Source organism: Xiphophorus hellerii, chromosome 9 (assembly GCF_003331165.1).
Source record: "Xiphophorus hellerii strain 12219 chromosome 9, Xiphophorus_hellerii-4.1, whole genome shotgun sequence".
In the NCBI taxonomy this organism is placed as follows: Eukaryota; Metazoa; Chordata; class Actinopteri; order Cyprinodontiformes; family Poeciliidae; genus Xiphophorus; species Xiphophorus hellerii.
In genome coordinates, this window is record NC_045680.1 from 4,095,682 (window position 1) to 4,120,665 (window position 24,984).

At 36.9% G+C, this 24,984-nt stretch overlaps 1 protein-coding gene across 2 annotated transcripts; it reads left to right on the forward strand.

Moving 5' to 3' along the window:
• The first annotated feature begins 1,445 nt into the window (after window positions 1–1,445).
• On the forward strand, window positions 1,446–24,286 carry swt1 (SWT1 RNA endoribonuclease homolog). 2 transcript variants are annotated; one of them, XM_032572767.1, is made up of 18 exons: window positions 1,446–1,773; window positions 1,862–1,934; window positions 2,186–2,259; window positions 3,731–4,751; window positions 4,849–4,978; window positions 5,341–5,442; window positions 5,834–6,025; window positions 6,758–6,851; window positions 7,186–7,391; window positions 7,466–7,528; window positions 7,926–8,083; window positions 8,495–8,633; window positions 12,192–12,328; window positions 12,579–12,730; window positions 13,755–13,901; window positions 17,188–17,254; window positions 17,407–17,474; window positions 24,092–24,286. In XM_032572767.1, exons 2-18 carry the CDS (start codon window positions 1,869–1,871, stop codon window positions 24,195–24,197), a joined length of 2,922 nt encoding a protein of 973 aa, XP_032428658.1. In that variant the 5' UTR covers window positions 1,446–1,773; window positions 1,862–1,868; the 3' UTR covers window positions 24,198–24,286. The 2 variants fall into 2 exon arrangements, with proteins under 2 accessions (XP_032428658.1, XP_032428659.1); XM_032572768.1 differs by lacking the exon at window positions 7,466–7,528 and having other exon boundaries at window positions 7,186–7,427.
• The last annotated feature ends 698 nt before the right edge of the window (window positions 24,287–24,984 follow it).

A 24,984-nucleotide genomic window follows, 5' to 3' on the forward strand; every position in this document is an offset into this window, starting at 1 on the left:
ATTTTATTGTATATCTGTAAAATGTCAATTATAAGGAATCGTGAATCTCCAACACAGACACTGGTGAGAAATATGCAGCCAAAAGATAACAGATACAGTGTTTCTGATTTTCTGAATAGGTGAAATTCTTCCACCCACATTACATTAGGATGATTCTGAAAACTCACTCTTTTCTCAGGGTTCTTGTGAGAAAGTTTGTCTTCCTTTTGTATGGAAAACTTGCAGATTTGGTTGCTTAGAGGAAAGAAACAGACATGCAAAATTTCTGAAGACACTAACCTGATAAAAGAATGTTGCAGCAATTCAGTGCTTCCATCACGAAGATCCATAAACTAAGAAAAAAGTTAATAATGAACAGAAAAGTCACACAAATAACATGCATGTGGTCTTCAAATCATACAGATAGCATAAAGAATATGGATAAATGATCAAAATAAGATCTAAACAACATGCATGAATAACAAAACAAGCAATAACAGTATATTATGAAGCATGGAACAAAAGTGCAGAATACTTAATAGTAAGGGTAAGAATAGCTAACAGCCTTCTCCACTTAAAGATCCTATCCAGTGGTGTAGCTTAATGAACATTTTAAACCAAAAAAAAAAATATTGCTCAATAAGACTTTCACTGTATGATTTAACTAAATATTAAGTTTCTTCAGAAAAAAATAATAAAAAAATCTGCTTTGTATTTGGACTAATGACATCACAAGAGACAAAAATAATGAAGCTAAAAATCCTTAACTACAAACAACATAATTGCAAATTATAAAATTGAGCAGAAGAAACACTTGTCCACGCAGGGAGAACAATATTTCTATTTTATTGTATTCTTCTGTTGGGAAGCAAAGGATATTCTGTTGTATTTCATTCGTCTGTGGGAGAACAAATAATATATATATTATATTTTATTTGTAATCTCCAAATGTCCCAGCAAGCTCACCTGATAGAAACTAAACAGCGTCTTTCTATGTCGCTGGAAAAAAAAACAACAAACATTTAAACATAAGCTTGTGTACAAAAAGGACATCTCATTTAAAAATGATCTGTAAGTGTGTGACCGTATCTGGCACATTTTATGATTAAAACATCATTCAGTGAAATTACTTTAATGAAGCAGAGTATCCAGAAATGGTATTCAAGCAAGTAGCGATACTTAAATGTTACTCATGTAAAAGTAAAGAGTGCTGTGCAAAAGGTTACTCCCCATAACGCCACTTTCTCCAAGAGTGTCTCACGAAAATTGGTTTGACGTCGATGTTATACGGAAAACGCCAGAGTCCGATTAAATTTGCTAGTCTTTCAGGACGAGCTGCCTATCACAATATGGCGGATTCTCCCACGTGATGCCTTTTTCTGCAGCAGAGAAGCCAAACCACATGTTTTTCTCTAGAGGGCAGCACTGCGCATGACATAGAACAGTTCTGTCGGAATTGTGTTAGAAGAAGACAACCCGGATGTTTTGGCTACCAGCTGGCTAGCATTCATGACGGATTTTCCCAGAAGTTACACATGTATTTCTCTCAGCCGTTTAAATAAGTAAAGATACTCTGGTATTTTGTATAGTAAATACCACGATTTGTCCGTACATTTGCTGTTTCGTGAGCTCTGTTTCAAGACGGTTTTTTTTTTCCATTTCCCATCCAAATAAAACTATGGTTATTTGTCAAGCCTCCAATAAGAAAGAAAACTTTGACGACGAATTTTGAGTTGAAACAGCCAGAAGAGAATGTTTATTTTCATTTAAATACACCGTGTGAAATACACCGAGGTTAGTTTGTTTTCAAAAATTCCTCCAAATTCTTTGAGCAGTTTGTATTTAGTAAACAGTACCTTTTTTTTTCTTTTTCTGATTTCAGAAGAAAAATGTCAAAACATTTCAAAAAGAGAAAACTAAATAGGTTGTCTTCATCTTCAGGCGAAGAAGAAGCGGTAAGAAAATTGTTTTTTTTTTTTAGAGACTGTTTTTAGGATTTGATATGTTAAGGTTGTTTAGTCAACGAGCGTTCTAGCACATTGTATGATGCACATTGTATGATGATGCCAGCGTGCTAAAATGTTTCTGGTTTTATAAAATACACTACCTATAAGGAAAGAGCAAATTGCTTAATAAATGTGATTATGTATCTGAAATACAATCATTCCTATAACATTTGTTTCCCACAAAACCCCTATGTTTTCAGGGTTCAAACTGCCAAAATGATGCCTCCAAAAGGAAAAGTCACAAAAGAAAAATTGACGAAATGGATCGAAAGAGGTACAACAGACTTGTATAGACCAAATAAAGTTTGTAATCAAGACTCCAAATCTTATTTTCAGCAATTAGGTGGTCCTACATTTTTCAGATCTTCTTTATCAGAACAATTTAGCATTTTTAAAATTCACATTTTTGTAGTTGTCTATATAAAGAGATAAACATAAATATGAATAACAAGAATACGTGTGCAGGTTAATATTTGTTTTTATCTAAATGTTAACTTAAAGGTAATGTTTCAATACCTGACCTATAAAACCAACAGTGTTATTACCTTTAGAAATAACAGGAATTTGATTAAGTATTAAGTCAAGCTTTATTCCCAAAATTAATCAAATGTACAGAATATTAAGATGGAACAGATCCAGAGTGACGTTCATTGTCCAGTGTTGGTGCTTCAGCTTGCTCACATGAAACAAGTGAAGCAAAGAATGCGGTGCAAGCTCTGCTTTTATCTAAGCTTCCTTCTGCACCCCATAGTAAGGGCTGTTGATCTGTTGTATCAGTTTGTCCATGACTATGTGTGACTGGAGCCGGTTTTAAGTGTTATCAATGGTTATGGCTATCTAAGCATTACAGTGCTGTTGTGACCAGATAAACATGGTAGAGCAAGGACACAAAATCATATGTACATATCAATAGTCTGTTGAATACTTTGGTTCCAAATGGACTGTCACATTCACTGTCTTGATATATTGTTCAATATTTTTACATCTTAACCCTAGTGTAACCCCATGTTTGTATCATTTATTAAGCAAATACAAAGCCAAAACTGAGAAGCTCAGTGTCAAAAACTACATACATCCAATTGTTATGCAGAAAGTAGCTTGTGTTACAGCTAATACTTGAAATAATTATTTTCTGCTTGACTCACTTTTGGTCTTTCTCGTACGGATTTATGTTTGAGATCTTTGTCACAAACAAAGTCCTGTATAATTGTGAGGACTCTGTTTAAGTAAAATGATAAATGATTTATCTAAAAATTTTACAAATTAACGTCACCCCCTTTCAACTCAGAACCATCTTGCTCTATAAAAACACTCATGCATGGTTTGTCTCTGCCAGCTTTGTATGTCCAGACACAGAAATTTTGGCTAATTCTATTTTTGAAAAATAACTCAAACTCGACCTGATTGGATGGACAGAAAGACTGTCGAAGAACAGCCGTACTTGAACAGAGATTATACCACACACTTGTGGTTCCTTTATTAAGTATGTATCTTCAGAATGATTAGATTTTATTTAGAAGTACTGCAGAACACACTTCTTGGATTTTATTTTTTAGTAAAATCACATTACCTTTTATCTTTGCTTCAAAAGTATATACCTACTTAGTGTTGGTCTGTCATGTAGTTTGTGGTTGTGACAAAATAGGGGAAAAGCTCCAGGGATTGGAATGCTTTTGAAAGACACTTGTTCCCAGGTTAAATAGTTATTTCTGATGATACTGTTTTTCTTCTTCTCCAACATGCAGCTCTAAAAAGGAACAGAAAAAATCTCATCAAGTTGACTCCCACAGCTCCCGCAAGATAGCAAAGCCTGTTTACAGACTGTCAACAACAAAAGAACAGCAGAAAGTCTCTCCTAAAGAAGAGCAGCTTAAAAACAAGGGATCCTTGCAATTACACGGGGAAGGCCAATCCAGTATATCTAGAACAACGAGGGAAATTAAAACTGTGACAAGGGACCAGTCAAAGCCCAATAAGGCAAGCTGTGCTGCTTTACTTAATCAGACAATAGAGAAGAAATTGAAAGGCAAGTTTGATAAAAAGTGCTCTCAGGGCAGCTATTCCAAACTAAAAAATGAGCAAATGAGTAACAAGTTAGATGCTGCTGAACACAGAGATCACAGGCAGGGTTCAGAGAGGAGGAATGGATCAGCTAGGGAACCTTCAAGATCCTCATATGACAGCAGGAATATTAAGACCCAAGAACCCATCTCCTCCCACTACAAACATTTTCAAAAATGGAGCAACATGGAGCGAGACCAGAACACAAGTAAAAATTATCAGTATAACAGAAGTACGAGTATGGATGCAAAAAATCCCCCTACCACTGTCACACAGAAGTATTGCATTTCACCGAAACCCTCTACGACAGTGACAAACCCAAAGAATTGGAAGAGCTTCACTTCAACCCCCGAGAGCAACAAATCAGAGCCACCACCGTCCACTCTAAAACAAATAGGCACTCTAAAATGTTTGCCTTTAAAATTCAATTTCAAAATACCAAAAAAGAGTCAGCCGTCACTTGCACACAGTTCACTCGGAAATAATAATACGGTGTCTTCAAACCAAAACCTCAAGCTTAAGGATAACAAAGACGGCTCTGGAGCGAAGAAATTGGAGCCAGCAACGGTGGAACCTTGCAGGCTTTTGGCTGGTTCCTCCAATTCTCCTTGTAAAGAACAAAGTAAGAGGTCATCTTTGCCTGACCATCTCCTATCTGAACGCCCACCAGCAGGAGATGCAAACTCTGAGCAATTCTTTGATCAGGTAAAAAAATAATAAAATTAAAAAAGCACCAATGATTAACCTTAGTATTAATTTAGGTGCTTTTTAATTTCTATCTGAAAAATAATTTTTCTTTCAGGGTCAGGTAGTTGAAGAGCTTCATCTTGCTCGGTCTGAAAAGAGGCTGGAGGTAAATGTGAAGCAGAGCTACGGTGAACTCACCGGCATGGACATAGATTCTGCTGAGGAAGGAGCCGCAGAAACCAATTGTGAGTTTTATTGTTTCCTTTTAAAAATGTTATTAAGGTTCTAAATTTGGTAATTATTTTATAAAGAAAAATCTCAATCTCTGTGTCCCTGAGATGAGTTGTGGGTCATTTAAATGCAGTCAGACTGAATGAAGAGTGTCTGAGAACGGTAACTTTCAAGTTTCAACAGAGATGCTGTGTCAGTCTTGACTTTGACTAGGCCATTTCATTAATATACTTTGATGAAAACCATTCATTCACAGTGTAGTTCTCTGCCTCCTAAGTGGAGACAATGCAAGTCCTATTTGTAGAGCTGCGTGTTTTTATCCAGTGTTTTGTTCAGTTTTCACTTGAGCATCAATTGACTTAACTTGTCTATTCAGACAGGGTTCCCAAACAGAAAACCCTAATCTTGGTTCTGGACACCAACATTCTCCTCAGTCACTTGGATTATGTGAAAAAAATCCGATCTTGTGGCCTTGAAGGTATTAAATATATTGTTTTTGTGACTAAACCTGCTGCTTTTACAGTTCATTTCATATCTTTTATGTTTCTAATTTCTCCGTTGAGATGTAAAATAATTATTAACGATCTTGTTGTCAAAGAGCATTGCTTTCTGTCTTTGAAATTTAAAATATGTGCATTTCTAGTTACCTCAGGGTATGTTGGTTTAGACTCGTTAAAACAGAAAAATAAAAATCAGCCTCACATTCATGTACATAAGAACTGGTAGCTTTAACAAGATCAATGCTGTTGAAGCGAAAAGTAATTAGTATTTATGGTTGTAATACATCTGTTATATTCATAAATAATAGTGAAATGTTGACTATTGTTGATGCATACATTCACATCGGCTTGCTCTTTGTTCTGTCCTAGCATTGGGATTTCCAGTTGTCCTGATCCCCTGGGTGGTTCTACAAGAGCTGGATTCCCTTAAAAATAGAAAAGGTCTGTCAGGATCTGTCGCCCACCTTGCAACTCCGGCCATCTCGTTTATTTACACCTCTCTGAAGAAGCGGGATCCCCACCTGTGGGGGCAGTCCATGCAGCAGGCCACTCAGATCAGCAGTGAGTGCAGATTTTGCTGATAAATTACCTTGCTAGCTTTGAACCACATGTTTAGCCAAATAAAATTTAAAAATTCACAGTTCCTTATTAATTACTTGTTCATTCATTATGGTAAAATGCAGGAGAAACCAGATATGGTCATACACTGTGTAAAAGTACATCTCATTGCTTTTTGCACCATCTGGCAATGAATCTGACTAAACCTTTGCTGTTTTCATAAAACATTAATTAATGTTAGTCATGTTATTATGTTATTTATTGCTTATGCTAATAATTAAGTTAAAAATACATTAAGTGATTAAATAGATTATACATTTTCATAATTTGTGAAGGTCATGAATTTAACTTTCAGAAATCCTGCCTGCTATTCATTTTATGCCCACTAGGTGGCACTCACGCTTAAGTGATTGTAAGGATCCCCATTATTGTAGCTGAGAGGAGTGAAATTCAAGGGCAGGTTGCCTCCATGTACAATCCCTAATGAAGAACAATAATTACATGTGCTTTTGAAACAAATTTTTATTTAGTGTAAGTGTTTAAAAATGTATCCATCCTTTTTCTTTTATTACCATGAGGATTATTTTTACACTTTAATATGAACACCATAGCAATGTGAAGTAAGCAGACTAAGCAGAGTAAGCAGTTGTTGTGACTGAAGTAAGCAGACTCTTACATCAGACTGGTTTTCTGAGTCATTGTCGTCTTTTTGTCATTTCCTTTTTTGATCCTCAGATGGTCTGAATACCGAGAATAATGATGACAGAGTGCTGCAGTGCTGCCTGCAATACCAGAATATGTATCCAGAGTGTGTCCTCATCTTATGCACGTGAGTTGCCCCTCCCCCCTACAGTATGGTGCTGCTGCTGCTGCCGCCACCGCTGTGTAAAGCCTGTCCTCAGCTAATAAAGCACACGCATGTGACTGTGCCAGATAGTTCCAGTTGGGATGAGAGAAACAGTGAGCCCAACAGTTTTTTTGCAAAGAATAGATGTGCTGAGCGAGTGAATCTGGGTTCAGCTCTGGATTTGTTTTTGCCCACATTTGCAGTGGAAAAAATTTTATTATGCTTTTGTTGTTGTGACTTATTTCTTTGTTGTTTCTGTTTCTACATGCAAAATTGAACTGGCATCTAATTAAGACATCTCTTCTTTCCTCTCTAGTAATGATAAAAACTTGTCCAATAAAGCTGTCCTGAGTGGAGTGAGGGCTCTTAGCAAAGTTGATTTGGAGGCAGGGGTCAGGAGGTCAAAACATGGCCAACATTTCCTTCTTCACGTTCAGTCTCCTGTTCTGTCTCGTTTGAGCCATAACATCTCATCTCCAGCGTTGAGCACAAGCTGCTCACCAGTCCAGCTTCCCATTCAGGGTAGCGCAGGTTTTCCCCTAGCCACCCCAGAAAAAGGTGAGCCACTGAAAGACATGTGTGTTTGTGTTTTCCAGGAAGTAACTTTGCAATTTCCATAATCCACCAGCAGTTATTAGCACATACCAACTGTGCACTTAGTGAGTTCACCAACACATTATTATTTTTCTGTTTCCTTTCACTTGTTGTGTGTCAGTGTTTCCTTTAATGTATCCATAAAGACAGCTACAGCTAACAAAGCCTGAGGCAACAAATAGAAACAGCACTAGTGATTCTCATAATTCCTGCAAATTATGAGAATTTGTAGGAATTCTACAAATTCCTACAAATTTGTAGAATTTGTAGGAACTACTTTATCCTACTTACAAAGGAGAAAGTAGAGATGCCTCTATGAATGTCTTTATATAAAATATAACGATATATTGAGTTCAAAGCCTGTAAATAGTATACATGTATGTACATACACAGTATATATACATGTTTCTTATTGCAAAGTACATAAATCTTCTCTTTTTGTGTTCACATATGCTGGCATAGATCCACCTGTTAATTCCCCATCAGTGAAAGGAGACTTTAAGAAGGCAGAATGGGATCTCAGCAGATATCTGTGTGAACTGGAAGACAGTTTGCGAGATGTGCTGTCTGAAGTGTTAGAAACCGAGATGAAGGCGGCTTATGACGAACTCTGGCAAGAGGTACATTTTCTAAACATTACAAAGGAATCGTTGCTATTGCCTTTTCTGCGTGTTTGGCATTCTTACACAATAAACATATCAGCTTGTATGATTGCTTTGCATTGAAAAGGATTGGCTTGTATGTAACTGGGTATAATTTTCACCTTTTCATGAGACCTTTTTGTCTTAAAGTGCTTAAAAACCCTAAATTTGTCCAATTAAATGAACTGTATTGAACCTAAATTTAATGCACAAGATTCCTTCCTAAACAGACTTAAAAACCCTTGAAGCATGCATTGCCAAACATAGTGGAATAATTTACACAATTTAACGAGATTTCCATTTGACAGTAATGTTAGCCATGCAGTTTCACCTTATTAGACAGCTTTACAAATTTTGTTATTTTGCCAATGTGTTTTTTTTATTTTGTAGATTGTTTATATAAAACCTCCCTGGAGTCTTCAAGATGTCCTTCAGTGTTTTAAAAAGCACTGGATTGCTGTCTTTGGACACCTTGTTCCACGGAAGATGTTGGAAACTGTGGGAAACCTTATCAACTTCTTTAGCTCAGGTATGAAGTCATGTAGAAGCAGGAAAAGATGAACTGTTACATCATTTGTTTTCTGGACCATATTTTCCTTAACTGACATTGGATATACAGCTTTTTTTTCACTGTCTGAAGTTAAAACAGACAAAACTTGTCTTTTTTTAGGTGAGTTAAAATTACCAAAATCATTTCTATTTGCTAATATGTCAGAGATTTATTTAAAAAGGTCTTACAAATCAGAAATTTACATATATTTCCTCAGCTTTAGAACTGTATGACTTTGGTCAAATGTTTGGGTTTTCTTCCACAAGCTTCTCTATTGGACTGAGATCAGGGCTTTGTAATGGCCATTCCGAAAGATTTACCTGTTTTTGTAAGCCACTTTATAATCACTTTGGTGGTATGCTTTGGTTCATTGTCCATTTGAGATAATGAAATCTCAAATGGACAATCATTCTAGAGAATCCTAATCATTCTCTAGGAAAACATTAACTCTGCTTTGACATCCTGCCTATTTCATGAAGTGTACCGGTTCCTCCTGCAGCAAAACACATGCTGCCATAACATGATGCTGCCACCCCCATTCTTCACAGTTAGGATGGTACAAGCATGCCTGTTTTTCCTCAAAATGTGAATATGCTCATAATGGCCAAACAGTTCCATTTTAGTTTTATCAGACTGAAAGATGTGTCCCCAAAAACAAACATCTTTGTCCCTGTGTGCATCTGCCAACTGCAATCTGGCTTTTTATATATTTTTTGGAGCAGTGGCTTCCTCTGTGCTGAGCAGCCTCTTTGCCCATGTTGGTACAGCATACATTTTACTGTCTTAACAGCTTCAGCAGCATCTTCACCAGGTCTTTTGCTTTTGTTCTGGGGTCAATTTGCACATTTTGGATCAAAGTGTGTTCAACTCTGGTACACAGAACCCATCTCCTTCCTGAACAGCACGATGGTTGGACATTCCCATCATATCTTGAGAATAATCGTTTGAACAAATGTACACAGCACCTTCAAGCATCTGGAAATTGTTCTCAAGGATGAGTTGGACTTGTGCAGCTCCACAATTCTCTTCCTGATATCTTGGCCAATTTCTTTTGACTTTCCCGTTGTATCAAACAAGAAAGCAGGTGTGGTCTTAAACTACATCTACAGGTGAGCCGCTAATGAACTCAAATGTCAGGTTAACATATCAGAGGTTTCCAAAGCCATGACATCATCATCTGGGCTTTCCCTCATTGCTTAACCCTCTATGGCATGACTTTTTATTTTTTGGGGGAAAAAATATTTTCCTGCATTCTTTGGGAGCTTGGTGGTCCCTAATTACATGTCAATCATAAAATCGGACTCTGACACCTCCTGGAACCAGATTTGGGTTTGTTGCCTCAGGGTAACATTGGTCTAGAACACCAAGATTTTCTACACTGATTATGAGAAATGAAATACAAATCAAACAAAAACTATATTCATAAAAAAACTTTTTTTTGGACAAAAATATGTCAAAAATCATGCCCCCCAAAAAATAAAATAAAGGAGCAATGTGAGGTACAGATATGTGGTTTGTTGCCTGAGGGCAACGCCATGCCATAGAGGGTTAAAGAGATAGTAATCATTCTCTAGGAAAACATTAATAAATAAACCTCTGACTTACTCTTTCTCTCATTGTGGCACTTAGTAAATATTAATAGCAGTTGGTAACAGGTGAACATGTAACGAACTGTAACAAGTTCATCTGTCATGTTTCTTGCTATGCCATGTTTCTGCTCAGTCCATACTGTTGGTCTTTTTAGTCCATTAAGTTGCTGCATTGTTTAATTTGGAACAGCCACTGTTTCTGGGAAATCGGAAGGTCTGACGATATCACAGTCTCCAAATTTGCCGGTTTCCTAGGAGATTATTCGAATCTTCCACAGAATGTAAACAACAGAGGGGAAATAAACACAGACAATCTTACTGTAATCTGCTAAATGGACCCGATTTACTTCATTATCCCTTTAGGCACATACTTTGCTAAGGAGAAGCTAAGAACTGTTATTAAAAAAGTATATGTTTCATTAACTTAATGCTGTAACAATCTCTAATTGTAAAATGGAAAAAGAAATTGTGTTACTCTGGGCTAAAAATATAAAGTGATCCCCCAGATTAAAATGTTACAGTGTGGAGCGGGATGCTGTTGTCTGTCCTGGACTGTTCCACAAAACTACATCCAGAATTAGGTCATCTGCTAAAGTAGGAGACACCAATGTGTGTCAGAAAGATGCTGAGTAGCCGACTGCAGCGATTCTGTCCAAGATATCACTGAGGATGCATTTTTAACGCTGCACGCCTACAGTGTTTTTATGAGTCAATCTGTCATTCAGCCTTTATGTCAACCCATATCGGGGTGGAGGGTAACTGCTACAGCCATGGCACAAAAAATACATCTTACTGAAAATCGTCTTGTCTTAAAAATTTGAGTGGAAAATATATAAAATTTGACCTTGCTCAGAGTTGTCCCTGGCTCACACACATGGTTTTTCAGAACCGCACAGCCTGGCCCTGAGCCAAGAATTTGAGAGTAGAGCAAGGAAGAGGGTGAGGATGAGGAGGCGGAGAAAGAGGAGGATGTAGGGATAAACTGTGAGTTAGGGTGAGAACAAATGTGGTGGTGGAAAAGTACTGCAGGCGACAGAGTGCGTTAGTAACAGAATGTAGATGGAATTCAGAGGAAAGGCTCCTGTCAGGTGAAATGAAAAGTTGGGTTTTACTTTATAGGAAAAACATGCTTCCTCTCAATTTTATCTATCTATCACTTGACTGTATTGTCCCTTAATCTTTATGAAACTAAGTGTTCAATAATGTTTTCTCATATTTATACTGGGATTATTTTGCACATTGAACTCTATTTATTAACATGGTGACTTCTGAAGACAGTTGTTGCACTTTATTTAGGGATATCAGTAAAAGGGGCTGAATTATAAATGCATGTTACACTTTTTGGGCTCATCAAAGTACATTTATCAAGATACTTTACTTCATCTGATACTTTATCATGCACAACTTCTTGTAGTGGTAGGCATGTGTAATTTTGAGTAACTGCAATCTAAATATGGATTCCATGAAAAACAATTCAAGATGGCTAGTTTTTGGCCAATGTTTTTCTTAAAATATATCACAATTTCTCTAACTAAACAACTTAATTACAATTACAACTTAATCTACAATTACAACTTAATTGTAGAGTTATTAATTACCTTCTTATCTCTACTTCATTTTATCATATTTGCTTTTTACAGCATTTTTTTTCATGAGCCAATGCTATCTATTTGTAAGACTTGGCTGAGACTATAAAATGATTTAAATAAGGCTGTGGTAAATAGGAAGTACACAATTACACAAGTACTGATTTAAATATTCTCTATCAGATACAAAAAGTATCTATACATAATCTTTTGTGAACAAAAAAGCCAAACACATTCTAGTATCTAATTGTTTAATAAAAAAAAGTCAATATGTGGTCATTTTTTTTTGCATTTGCTGTATAACAGGCAGTAGTTGCTGTCAGTTTATAACCAGCACTGTTTGCTTTTATGTGTACCCTCAGGTGAAACCGTATCAACTTTAGGGTTTCTACAAGAAACTAAGGAGTTAGTGAAAGCATTTGGGAAAAGTTCAAGTTCAAAACTTGTCCCTGGTGCCATCACTGTGATCGAAAATATTTTGAATAAGGCACAATCACAGGTAAGTTTAAACAAAATTGAAATCTAAATGTAGCTGAAGGTCAAGCTTCCACATTTAATCAATTGGAAAAGCCAGTTTTTATATAGAACTCTTTGGATGAAGTATTGTCATATGTAGAATCATGGAATACCTCAATTAATCTCTTCAAAGCTTCATGAAAAACAATATTGAGTGCCGTTATGCCAAACATCAACTTCTAACTCAATACTTAATATCTTGAGGCTAACTGTAAACCTTTCTCTCACTGTAGCACCATGCATCTGGGGAGCAGGAACTGTCTGCTGGTGATGTTGTCATGAATGATGACGAGTCTGTAGATAAGCAGCCGGGATCGGCTCACATCTCTTCACAGAAAGTGTGGGCTGTGTTCGAGAATATCTGGTCTCAAGTGTGCCAAACTAGGTGAGCTAAAAGATTGAACAGTTTACACACACTCATCATTACTGTTAATGTAAATGATTTGGGGCTTTTAGTTGTATATCCTGAAGGTTTCTTTGGAATTAAAATTTCAGCCTAAATATTTCTGAGTAAGAACATTTTGAGGAGTCAAGATAGGATTCTGAACACCTTGAACCCTGCACCAGCTACCAAGCATGGGATCATTTTGAGGTTCTGCTTAGCTGCCAGTGGTACTAGTGCATTGCACAACATGGGTGGTGCAATGAAGATGAAGGACTATCTCCAAATAACGCAATCTGACCTCAATTCAACAACTACATGGTTGAAACTTAGAAATAGTTGGGTGTTGCACAATCATCCTAAATGCAGTCAGGTTAACATTAAGCTGATAGAAGAGCCACAGCCACATGGAAAATCTGTGTACAATAATAAAAGGCAGTAATCATGCCAGAAACAAACAACTTAAAATGAGCTTTACCATTTATTTCAAGAAGAGTCCTCAAATATCTAATCAAAAAATAGCCAGAACCTTGTGGACATCCATCTACTGCGTATTATCATTTATTGATGTAGGGTTGCATGGATTCTGAAGTTTTATCTCCTATTGTTATTGGGATTGTCGTCAGTCCACCATAGAGCAACACGGAAAAACAGGATAAACTATTCACATGATTTTTTAGATTGTCGTTGAAATTCATAGTGAAAAAAACAAAAGATTTATGTCCATGATGAATGCATGTGAACTTGCATTTGTATGTTAAATCCACAGTATGATGTAATTGTTAAAAGGATAAGTAACTGTCTTCTACGGTTCTGTCAGTTAAATTTAGCAAAACATGTTAAAGTGATTACATTTCCTTAGGGCTTAAGAACTAAAGTCATGATTGAGACGTAAAAGGTGAAGAAGTTAATCCCAACACCTAAGCAATTTTCAGCCACAGAACAACATCCTGGTTTGTTTTGATATGTGCCTTGTTTTTTCCCATTCCATTGACCTAAAAGGTCATTTGTTTCTGTCACGTTTCAGTTTGGAAGTGTTCAAAGCGCTCAGCTTTGACCCTCACACCATGCAGGCCGCTACACCGATGGGACGTCCTCCGCCGCCACAGGACGCTTTGGCCTGTTTGCACAGACTGTCCTCGATGGTTTCACAGCTGCTGCAGGCGTTTGGCAGGTATGTAAGCCGGCTCATACTGCAGCTGTCTCACTAAATGTAACCTTTGGACATCTCACGTTCTACCTTCAGTTTGTTTTGTTTAATTAGCTCTCCTGAATTGCAGCCATTGCTTCTTTTAAGAGATAAATATCTTAAAATGTGCTACATTTGAATGTTTCTTGTTAATGCTCATCTGTCTATCATTTTCCCATCATCCCCATAAGTCTACTTTCACTAAGCCCTCTTTCAGAACAAGCTTGAGCCTTTTCACTCGCTCGCTGACCCTTCTGTCTGTGCTGCCAGCCCTTCTAAGAACCCATTTTAAACTGCCTTCTCCCTGTGTAAGCCAGATTTCTCCTTCCTGTGTCCTACTTATATGTGTGTGGGACCTGTAAGACTTGGTTGGCATGTAGTATTGGTCAAGAAGTGTAATCCTCTTGACCTTGTTACTTTTCCTTAACTCTGTTCCCATGATGCAGCAGTGACCATTGATGCACTTTGGTGCTGCTGATTTTACCACATTGCTGCTGATAAAAAAAAATTAGAAACTGAAAAACCATTTCACTGTATCTGCTTGGACAATAATGACACTGAACCAAAATGTAATGTTAAATCATATGAGTATCATACAGTTGATGGAAAGATTGATAGAACTAAATACAGACAACAATGCAAGAAAACTTGTTAGAGGCTATAAAAAACTTGAAACAGAAGTGAAGTTCTGCAACTCTGAAAATCCATGTTCATGACTGATCTAGAACCATTTTTTAAAGAATAATGTGCAAAATTTTTTGCCTCCTTTCATCTCAGAAGTGTGCTGCTTTGTTTGGTCTGTCATACAAAATTCTAATGATATATATTATGATGTGCTTGTAACATGTAAAAATCTGTGAAGCAAAGTTTCAATGGGTATGACTACTATTGCAAGGATTCAGTAAAATATTGATTATTTTACAGTGAGCTTGAACTTTTGACTAACTTCCATTTTTCTCCTTATCCCACGATCCTAACTTGTTTTTCAAGTTTCGCTGGTTTCGTTGGGTCAGTTGTTTTTGTTTTCTGTTTCAAGACAGGATGTTTACGTGCAGCACAGGTTTGCACTTATCAACCTGTTTCACATTGTCTTCCAATTACTTGGAGCTGACACACATAACGTCTGTGGGAAATTTAAGAACATCTTGAATAACAGCAACAACCCCTTTTTTTGTCGCCCTGTGGACATTTTAACATTCTGTGGTATGTGAAGCATGTGTAAATAATAAAACCAGTGGAAGCTGAAATCTTTTAAACAGCTCAACTTTTAGCATCTAGTCATGGCGCATCTTGGACCATCCTTTCTGCTTGAATAAAGCAGTGAGCCAGAAGCTTTGTTAATCCCATAATATTAATAATTTATCCTACTCTTTCTGTCAGCTCATAGAAAAATGTAGGGCAGCTATGCCTTTTCTTTATAAACTTTTTAGCTGCTTATGTAAGTGTTCCTTTTTTAAAGTTATGCCTGTCTGAAACCCACTTCTCCTTTTGTGTCTCACACTCAAACACATCTGAAGATCTTGCAAGCAAACAGGCAGAGCTGGTGTCCCAAATGAGATCTACTCTGGACCCTCCGCTATTGAAAAACAATTTCTTGCTGGAGGCATTGACTGTTGAAGTTTGAAACGATTGGATTCGACTTCATCCAATCGCTAACACTTGGCCATTATGTATGTAACACACCAGCTAGATTGCGAAGGAAGCTATGGTCTTAACTCACCGTAAACTGTGTGCGTTTTAAACAACCATCACACACTGTGAAGAGACAAGTGCAGAGCAGAATATTGTCTTTGTCAGAAATAAAATGTCTTAAACATTTATCTTGCTCCAATTTTAATTGATTAGTATTAGGAAGCGTGGCTTTCCTCATCCACTTCCTCTGATGCCATTGCTAAGCCACAAACATGGACAGATTCCAATTATTGACTAATGCAGAAAATCACAACTCATCCTCCTGTTCACTGATTGGCCCTGTTGAAATTCAATTGAAGAAATCAAGCTCAATGATTCTCATTTACCTTCACTGCTCCATCTGGGAGCAGTGAAGGTAAATGAGAATCAAGCAAAACTGCGTCTGCGTCGGAAGGAAACAGTCAGGCCAGTTGTTACCCCTCTGGTGTATCAAAGCATTACTCTCCTTATCTAGAAACATTTAACTATTTGGGATGAATGAGTCACATTGTCTGATTTCTATTATATAATTCTAAAAATATATTCATCTCAATGTTTTCTTATCTGCAAATATTTACTTCTGTCTGTTGCTTCAGTTAAAAGCACATGTAGTTCATGTTGTGGTGCTTTATTACAAACGTCATGTGATGGTGAGATTTCCTTTTGGGACTTGACATGTGATAGGACTTGCTTAACAAAGGCCTTTTGTGATGAGGATTATGTCACCTTCAGAACATCACAAATGTTGCACATTTAGTTGCACATGCAGCTTTCAACCAGTAAAATCTTTGCTTATTTTGTTGGATCTGTATGAGATTTCGACCTCAGTCTGGTAAAACACTCCTGCTGCCACTCATTTCCGTCATTTTGGAAATCTTGCTTCATTAGGGGAGGGGAGGAGAATTCTGGCGGCTTCTGGGAATTTCTGGCAGCAACAACATTTGTACCACGGGCAGCTTTTTTTGCTGCACCTCTGAGCCTGTATGGAAAAACTAAAACTCAGTTACTCTGAGCAACATTACTCAGTTTTGCATTAATATTTCTGCAGGATCTCTAATGTAAACGGGCATTTTGTTTAGGTTTAATTTGCAAAAGTGAAAGCAACTTTGCTCCTCTGCACGTCCAGTTCTGAGTAGCTATTACCTCTACACACCTACTAGTAAATCCTCCCTACTTTTTCGAATTGAATATAAATAAACCTTTTTATTGCCTGCTTTCTTTTAAAATCTGGTTTACTATGTGTACTTTCTGTTTATCTTTTCTTTCTTGCATATCATTGTGCACATGTTCATGTGTATGGGGATAGCATTGCCTAGGAGACGGCCAGTTTAGTTTTCACGTGTTTGGGCATGTCTCCCTCGCGCTCATTTTTCCTCCTTCTGCAGGCTATTTGTAGATCTTTTAGAACTAGTGTGCACAAATTACCATTTTATTTTTCTCATACTTCCCTGGTTTAATCTGATTTCTTTAAGAACAGTTATTGTTGTATCCCTTATTTAGCACTATATTAGGTAAGATTCAATGATTTAACATACTTAAAGAAGCTTTTAGAGCATTATCTAAAGGTGAGGCCACCTCTGAGATCTCTTTTGTCTCTTAGGGTCTTGTCTTCGACTCCGGGTTTAGAGGAAGTCCAGACACTTCTCAGTATTATTTACTCCAATAAGGTTTGTACTGCATCAGAGTTGTGGATATAAAACTGGCCTCTGGATGCTTTAAATCAATTCACACAACCTTTTTTGCTCCCTGTGTTCTCATGCCACATGTTGGGCTCATCATGTTCATGTATTTAGATTAGTTTGTGTCTGTTCTGTTTCAGCTCGTCAGTGAAGAAGCCAGATTAACAGCTAAAGACCTTCTGGATTGTTTCTCCCAACCAGACTACAGGTAGGTAGGCTACAAACACAAACATACTGATGGGAAAAATACACATTACTGATGAATTGTTGATTTTTCAGGACCTGTTTTTCTCTGAAGTTTGTTTTTTTTGGCCTTTTGCTTTTTCCAAACTGAATACTCAATCAAACCAGTTCTCTGAAATCTTGTGGCCTTTGTTGCTGCTTGCCCGGGCAGCTATGTGCTTCCACCTTCGCTATAATAACCCTCTTTGTTGACATCCCCAGCAGGTCTCACAAAGACTGTGTCCATGCCAACATTTCTGGACAATTGGGACATTTATTATTAACACTTTTCTCTGAAGGGATCCATTGGGGCTTTTCATTTCCATGACAATAGATTGGTGTTTGCAGTAACATTATACTTGTCATTATCACAAGGGGTTACCTATTCCTCTCACAGCACACTGTGTTGGTTCTGTATCAAGATGTTTCTTCTTTTTTTTTTACAAAGAGCAGAAATAAACAGATGTAATACTTGCTTAGAAACCTGGTGACTTTAATAAAAATAATTACAGTTTAACAAATCTTGATCATGGATCTACAGCTGAAACCAGATATCTACCTACACTGTATCAAAAGACATATAACCAAGTTTCTCTTGCTGTTTGACATAAAATTCTTATAAAATTGTACAGGTCTAGGTATTCATATTTGCTGAATGTCAAAATAATGAGAGATGAGATTTTAGACAAATCTTTATTACTTAAGTTTGAAGATTATATACACTATAATTGATATGCCTTTAAACAATTTGGGAATCTCCTGTAGTGTCATCTGTAAAACATTGGATCTACACAAAACGTTTATTTTAATCTACACTAAAATATATTTGGCATACGTCATTTTGCCAAATGGCATATGGCAAAAAAATCCCTACTTATAAACTGATGTGCCAAATCCATATATTAGAAATTGCAGTAGAGATGGAAAAGAAAGGGTTTGGAAATCCCAGATTTTTATTTTAAGGCTTTTTACAGTTTTATCTGTGGTGAATGTCAGAGTCTGATAGTGCAGGTTGTGCATTTTAAAATGTTCTTGTTCTTAAAGATTCATGAATAATAATAATAAAACAGCATTTTATTTGTCAGTGCCTTTCAAGACACCCAAGGACACTTTGCAACATTAAGAACATAAATTAAACAGAAAAAAATGGCTATAAAGACATGAAACTACACAATAAACAATAAGGAGTGTCAGGCCTCTCCTTTTCCAGTGCACAGAAAGTTATGTAAGGTTTTTCTCAAAAGCCTATTTTGCCTTTATGGCTCATCCATTTTCTTCTGTCCAAATACTGTGAAAGGTTTACACTTCTTTCTAGGTATTCACAGTTTTAGAAGCTGAAAACATGCTTGGTGAAATGAACTCTCACTTTTAAGTTACATTGGCAAGCCTTGAGATGAAAAACTCAAATCTAAACGATTTAAGTGGAAAGTCTGAAAGATTTGGTCATGAAATAGCTAAATTTGCTCAAAAACTGAAGTGTTCATCATGCACATGATCTGTTAAATATTATGTGTTTAGTGGTAAATATTTTATAGGATTATTAATTTTACTGTGGAGATAATGTTTACATTTAAAATTGCTTTCCATGCAATGCAATAAGTAACTATAAGATCATGGCATGTAACTTCTTAACTTCCTATTAGGACAAACAAATGAAACTTACAAACAATAAATAATACCAATAGTTCATAAGTGCAGAGATAACAAATATGCACAACCTCAGTAAAGTAGAAAACTACTACACTCCTAGACAAACGGATTCACCTGCCTGTCTGTGAATTGCAATGTTTATGCCTGCAGGTAAAACTGAGCTGCTGCCATAGAAACAAGTCAGAGGTCTCACTACTAAACTGATTATATGTTATTATGCGTCACCTACTATTGCAACCACCTGACAGCCAGAAATATGTGCTGATGGTTTTGTAACCACAGCATGTAAAAACACTGACTGTACATGACATTTACTTTGTTATGGAAGAGTAGACAGTCAAATAGCATTAGAGCATAGGAATAATATCCCATCTGGACGTATTCTGCTTTTTATATTGAGCAAAATAGGCTACAGAAATCTGTTATATGTCAACATTTTTTCTATTTTCATTACCATTAAATCACATAGGTTTGGTGCAAAGATTGACTGTTATGTCATCAATGCCGATACATCATTAGTCAGGAAGCGCTTCCTGTAGTGACTGGTTGTATTTGCTCCTGATGATGAGGAAACACAACCTGCTGTGTCACCTCGACAGGCAGCTTTTCAGCATTTATCAGTCACGTTATCCCCGCTCCTGTTACAGCAGGTCGCCGCTGACGGACGGCGTTAAGCTGGCTGTGTTGTGATGGTAAATTTTTTATCCGCAACATTCCCTGTGAAGCGATTTGAGCCTTTACTTAGTGCGTACATTACCGTCGCTGTTAAATATTTGATCTGTGTGCTCAGAGGGGCCGTATGATGTCATGAGTTATATAATGCCCAATTGAGGCTTTCCAGTCACGAGATAGGAGATTCAAGTAAGCATCGGCTGATAAGATTCAACCTCGTCAGGTTGAAAATATATTATTATTATTCATTGATAGGCAAACATAATCAAGTGAAATCTTTGGTTTAACTTTTTGGACAAGACTTTTTTATTAGCAGGAGTTGTTATTCATTCAGAATAAAGTGTATTTTGTCTCTGTGAGGAAGCAGAATCTGAAAGCATTTGGAAACACTTTGTGTGTCTGGAAATACTTGTTTTGATTTGTGTGTTTGCTTAAGCCTTTTCAGAATGTCTACAAAATGAACACGTAGCTTTAACTGTGTTTTTTCTTAGTGGTGAGAAAAAAAAACCCAATCTTCACCTGCTTGTTTTTCTGATGTCTCATACCCTCTACTAAAAGAACACTATAATGCTGGAAATATTTAAAAATATATGTGACCTCCCCTGCATTACAATGTCTCCAGTGATTGTTTTCCCTGCTAATGGTCTGTGGAAAGGGTTTTCCTATTTTCAAAGTGTCTGTTTTCCAGACACTTTTGCTTATCTGTCGATTTCTTCACATGTGGATGCTTCATCAGTGTGGAAGGCTAATGGCTTTTAATGCAGCACAGCTTAGCTGTTGAGTAACACTTCTGATAAACCCAGTGACTCATTTTCCAAGCTGCACTCATCTCTCAAGTTCTTTGTGGTGTGAATGCCTGTTCGAATGTGTTTTGAATGTGCTTGTCATTCCCTGCAGGAATAAAAGTGCCTTGTAATGGTATTCATAGCTGCCAAAGTTTTTTTTCACATTTTGTCACGTTGCACACAAACTTCTGTGTATATTATTGGGATTTTATGTAATACAACAGCACAAAGTAGTGCATAATTACAAAATGGAAGGACATGATGCATGGTTAACTTTCTTGTTACAAAAAAAGTGTAGCATTGTATTTTGTCTCCTTGACTCTAGTATCCCTAAATGAAATCCATTGCATCATTTATCATTTATCGTGATGATTTTCTTATCATGATAAGAATTTAGATTCATCGTGGTCACGATAAATTCTAATTGTTTAAAAACCCCAAAACTGCCCGTGTTGTCATGATTGATAGTTTTACTTTTTCTCCACTGTTTGTTCAGTGACCATATGAATAAATAACAATAAATTTGAAACTATAATTAAATGCAGTCATTGTGGGCTTGGTGGTGGCGGCATCTTTCTGTGGTAAAGCTTTTCTTAGGGGAATTTGAGCGTTGATTGGAAGATGAAGGTAAATGCAAGACTATGCTGGAAAAAACCCAAGAGCCTGCAAAAAATGGAGGTTCGTCTTCAGCAAGGACAACCACACTCAAGTCTGCAACTAGGACAACATTAAATCAATTTATATCAAAGAATATTTATGTATTAAAATGGCCTAATCAAAGTCCAATCCAGTCTGACTTAACTTGAACTACAATAATTAGCAAAAGAAAACTCCAGAGTAGTTGTGAAAAAATAAATAAATAAAACATACAACTCATGTATAATTTTCCTTCCATTACATCGTCATCCACTAATTTGTTTGACTTTGTTACAAAAAATTGCCAATAAAGTATTCTAATGTATGAGATGTATGTAAGTATTCTTAGCGGCTGCCGGGTCAAACTGATTCAAAAAGTTCATGGAGCATGAAGACTTTTGGAAAGCACTCGCTCAGCTTTAAACCACAGCTTTTTAGGTCAGTCATGTTTGTCATATGTAGCTCTCTCCTCCGCTGGCATCGTCTTCAGCTGATATTTAACGGAAGAGTTTAACTGTTTCTGAAAGAATGACCATGAAAGCGCTCCTCTGCTCCGCTCAATTTAGCAAACCCACAGGGAGCTGAGCGTTGTTCGGCAGGAGGAAGCCTAAGGCTGCACATTGCTTAATTTTGTGTTCAGTGTATTTAATAATGCAGCAAAGAGAAATGGCTTCATTTGAACAGACAGCTTGGTCTTTTTGAGCTGTCCTCTTCTAATGCAATCCTGCATTCAGAGGTAATTATTTCACCGCTTTCCACAGTTTTACATGCAAATGATGTAGTTTGTTTATTATTTAATTAAAATAAACGACACCAGACATCTGTGCAGTTGTTTGCATGAAAGAAAACAAGTAGTTAATCTCGATAAGTTTTTTGTTTTGTTTTTCAGCATCATGTAGGCTGGGAAAGAATCACATGCTCAGATTTGCTGGTTGTGCCCTGTCAACATTAATAATGTGTATTTTTGACCTGCAGAGCAGTTGTTCTCTGGTATCTAACTCCCTAAAAAAAGCAAAGTACCCACCCTTTATTCATCTGGTGCAGTGACCTTGGTGCAAAGTCATCTTTCTGTCATTGAAACATGACCAGGAGCTTATAACTTTGAATCGGAAGCTATCGATGTGCATGCAGTGACAGTAACTGAACGGATAAACCAGCTGAGCAGGTGCAGACCAGTACATCCTGAGTGCTGCCAAAACATGACAGGAGTAAACCTGACATCACAGGTTGAGCAAACAAGCAGCTGTACGCCTGCTTAAAGAAGGGAGAAGAGTACAAACGGATGAATGCTGGGTGAAAACAGCGAGGGGCAAAAGCCAGAAAGTTCTTCCTGCTCCCACTCCCTCCCTCCATCGTGTCTGTAGTTACGCAATGTTCTGATGGAAATAAAGCAGAGGAGGAGACAAACAAGCAACAAGCTCCCTCAGTGTCTCGCTGCTAAGCAGCCGTTGTCACGACTGTAGTGTTCTGTGTTCTTTCCTGGGAATTTGAAGCCGCGTGTGGTGGTGTTTTAAGAAAACAGAAAAGTGAAACCGGAGTTCGGTTTGGTGGAAATGTGGATAAATGGCTGCCGCTGCAAGCTGCAGATCATGTAGCTGTTCTTTCACTGAATCAGAGATGTGTGACTTATTACTACTGCAGTGGTTAATCAAACTCAGTAAATCCGAATATTACCAAAAAGTTAATTAATGATTTATTTAATTTAAAAAGGTGAAACTCATCATGTTACACAAAGAGCATTTGAGGCATTTACTTCTGGTGATTTGATGAGTGTGGCCTTTTGAAACGGAACAATCAGCAGGGGACTGGTGACTACTCAGTTGTTTTGCAGACAACCCCAAAAGAAGGGTAAGCCAGAAAAGGACATTGCTGAACATTTTGGTTTTAAAAAAAAGTGTGCTGTATCCAATCTCATTAAGGGAAAGTTAAGTGGAAGGAGAAATTGTGGCTTAAAAAGTGCAGAAGTACAGTAACAGTGAATCACCAAAGCCTGTAGAGGGTTGGTTAAAAAAAAAAAACATAGATGAAAATAAACTTTGCACTTAATTTGGAAATTGACATCCCAGAGTCTGGAGGAAGAGCCATAAGCATCTATATAAATAAACATATGAACTATACCACTCTCTGTTTGGTCATCACTAAAAGTTTCACTTTTTTAATGGCCTGTCAAACCTAGCTTGATCTATATTATAAAATCTGTTCATGCATAACTTTGAAAAGAAAAGAATGACTCCCGTTTCTGTTCATGTATCTATTCAACTAATTTAGTTAGAATTATACAAGCCTTTTTTCACCTTGTCGAAATTTAACGTAAATGTTCTTACATTCAAATTAGAGAAAAACCTCAGGATTAACAGATTAGAGCAGATTTCTTTTAAGAAGCTGCTTCATGGATATAATGCAGTTTACCCCTCCAATATTTTCCAACCATGTGATGGAAAATATCTGCAGTTAATTTCAAGCACTCCAAAGCGCTTGAAAGCTGTTGCCATAAAGCAACATGTGGGTAAATAAAATCTAATTGCGAGCGAAACATTCAAGCCTTGGCGTGAGGAATCAAAACAGAAGGATAGCTGGACATCGTGAGATGTTTTTTTTTTATTTTTTGGTTTGTTTTGTTTTTGTTGAGGGACAAAAATGCAGTGGTCAGGTTATAATAAGGACTAAAGTGTAAACAAAAACAAAATGAAAGTAAATAGCAATTTTCTGTAACACACAGTTCTACATAAGAGAAAGAACATGTGGGTTTTTCAGAAAACTACATGTAAGCGGCAGATCAGAGCTTTCTTCCTCTGTTTGCTCCAGACTTCATCCATTTCTTTGTTTCCCATCAGCCAAACGTCTTTTCGTCTGTTCCCAGGGAGAAACTTGGAGTTGGAGGAAACCAGTTATTGGAGCTAAAAAAGGCTTTGGATGGTTGTGTTCAGACCACAGGGCAGAACTTTGCCTTCACCGCACCATGCTGATGAAACTCAGGGTCCCATTAACATCAACCACCGGCTTCCTGTAAAGACCTAACCTGTTCCTTCGATTAAACCCTTTGATGTTGACGGCATTTCTGTTTTGGAGCTTTTTTCCACGCTTGTTTCATCTATAAACACCTTCACTATAACAGAAACTGTTTTGCTTTCTTTGTTAATTGGTGTCTAAAGATGTTTATCTTTTTATTCCGCAATATGTGAGGTTGTACTCCAGTTTGTGGTCAGGTCATAATGTAAGTGTTCTTTCATTAAAACTACAGAATGAAAGAACATTTGCATGTTATGTTTGTATTTGTGTGTATTTTTCTGGTATGTAATCACAGATCACAATTTTTTTTTTTATATATATATATATATACAGTACAGACCAAAAGTTTGGACACAACTGTGTGTCCAAACTTTTGGTCTGTACTCAAAAGTTTGAGTACAGACCAAACTTTTGGTCTGTACTTTGGACACAAACTTGAGAAAGTTTGTGTCCAAACTTTCACTTTCTCATTGAATTCAATGAGAAGGTGTGTCCAAACTTTTGGTCTGTACTGTATATATGTTTCAGGGAAAATATCAAATTTTCAGGTATATATTTACTGGTATTCTTGGACCAAATGAATGTGTGATGAAGCCACACTGTGAAGCTTTAATTTTTGTTTTACTAGTGTTGCCACTTACTTGTAATTTCTTATTGTATTTATTGCTGGGCCTTATTTAAAATGAAACTACATTGACACAAAACTCATTCTATGCAAAAAAAAAAAAAAAGAAATGGCGCCTT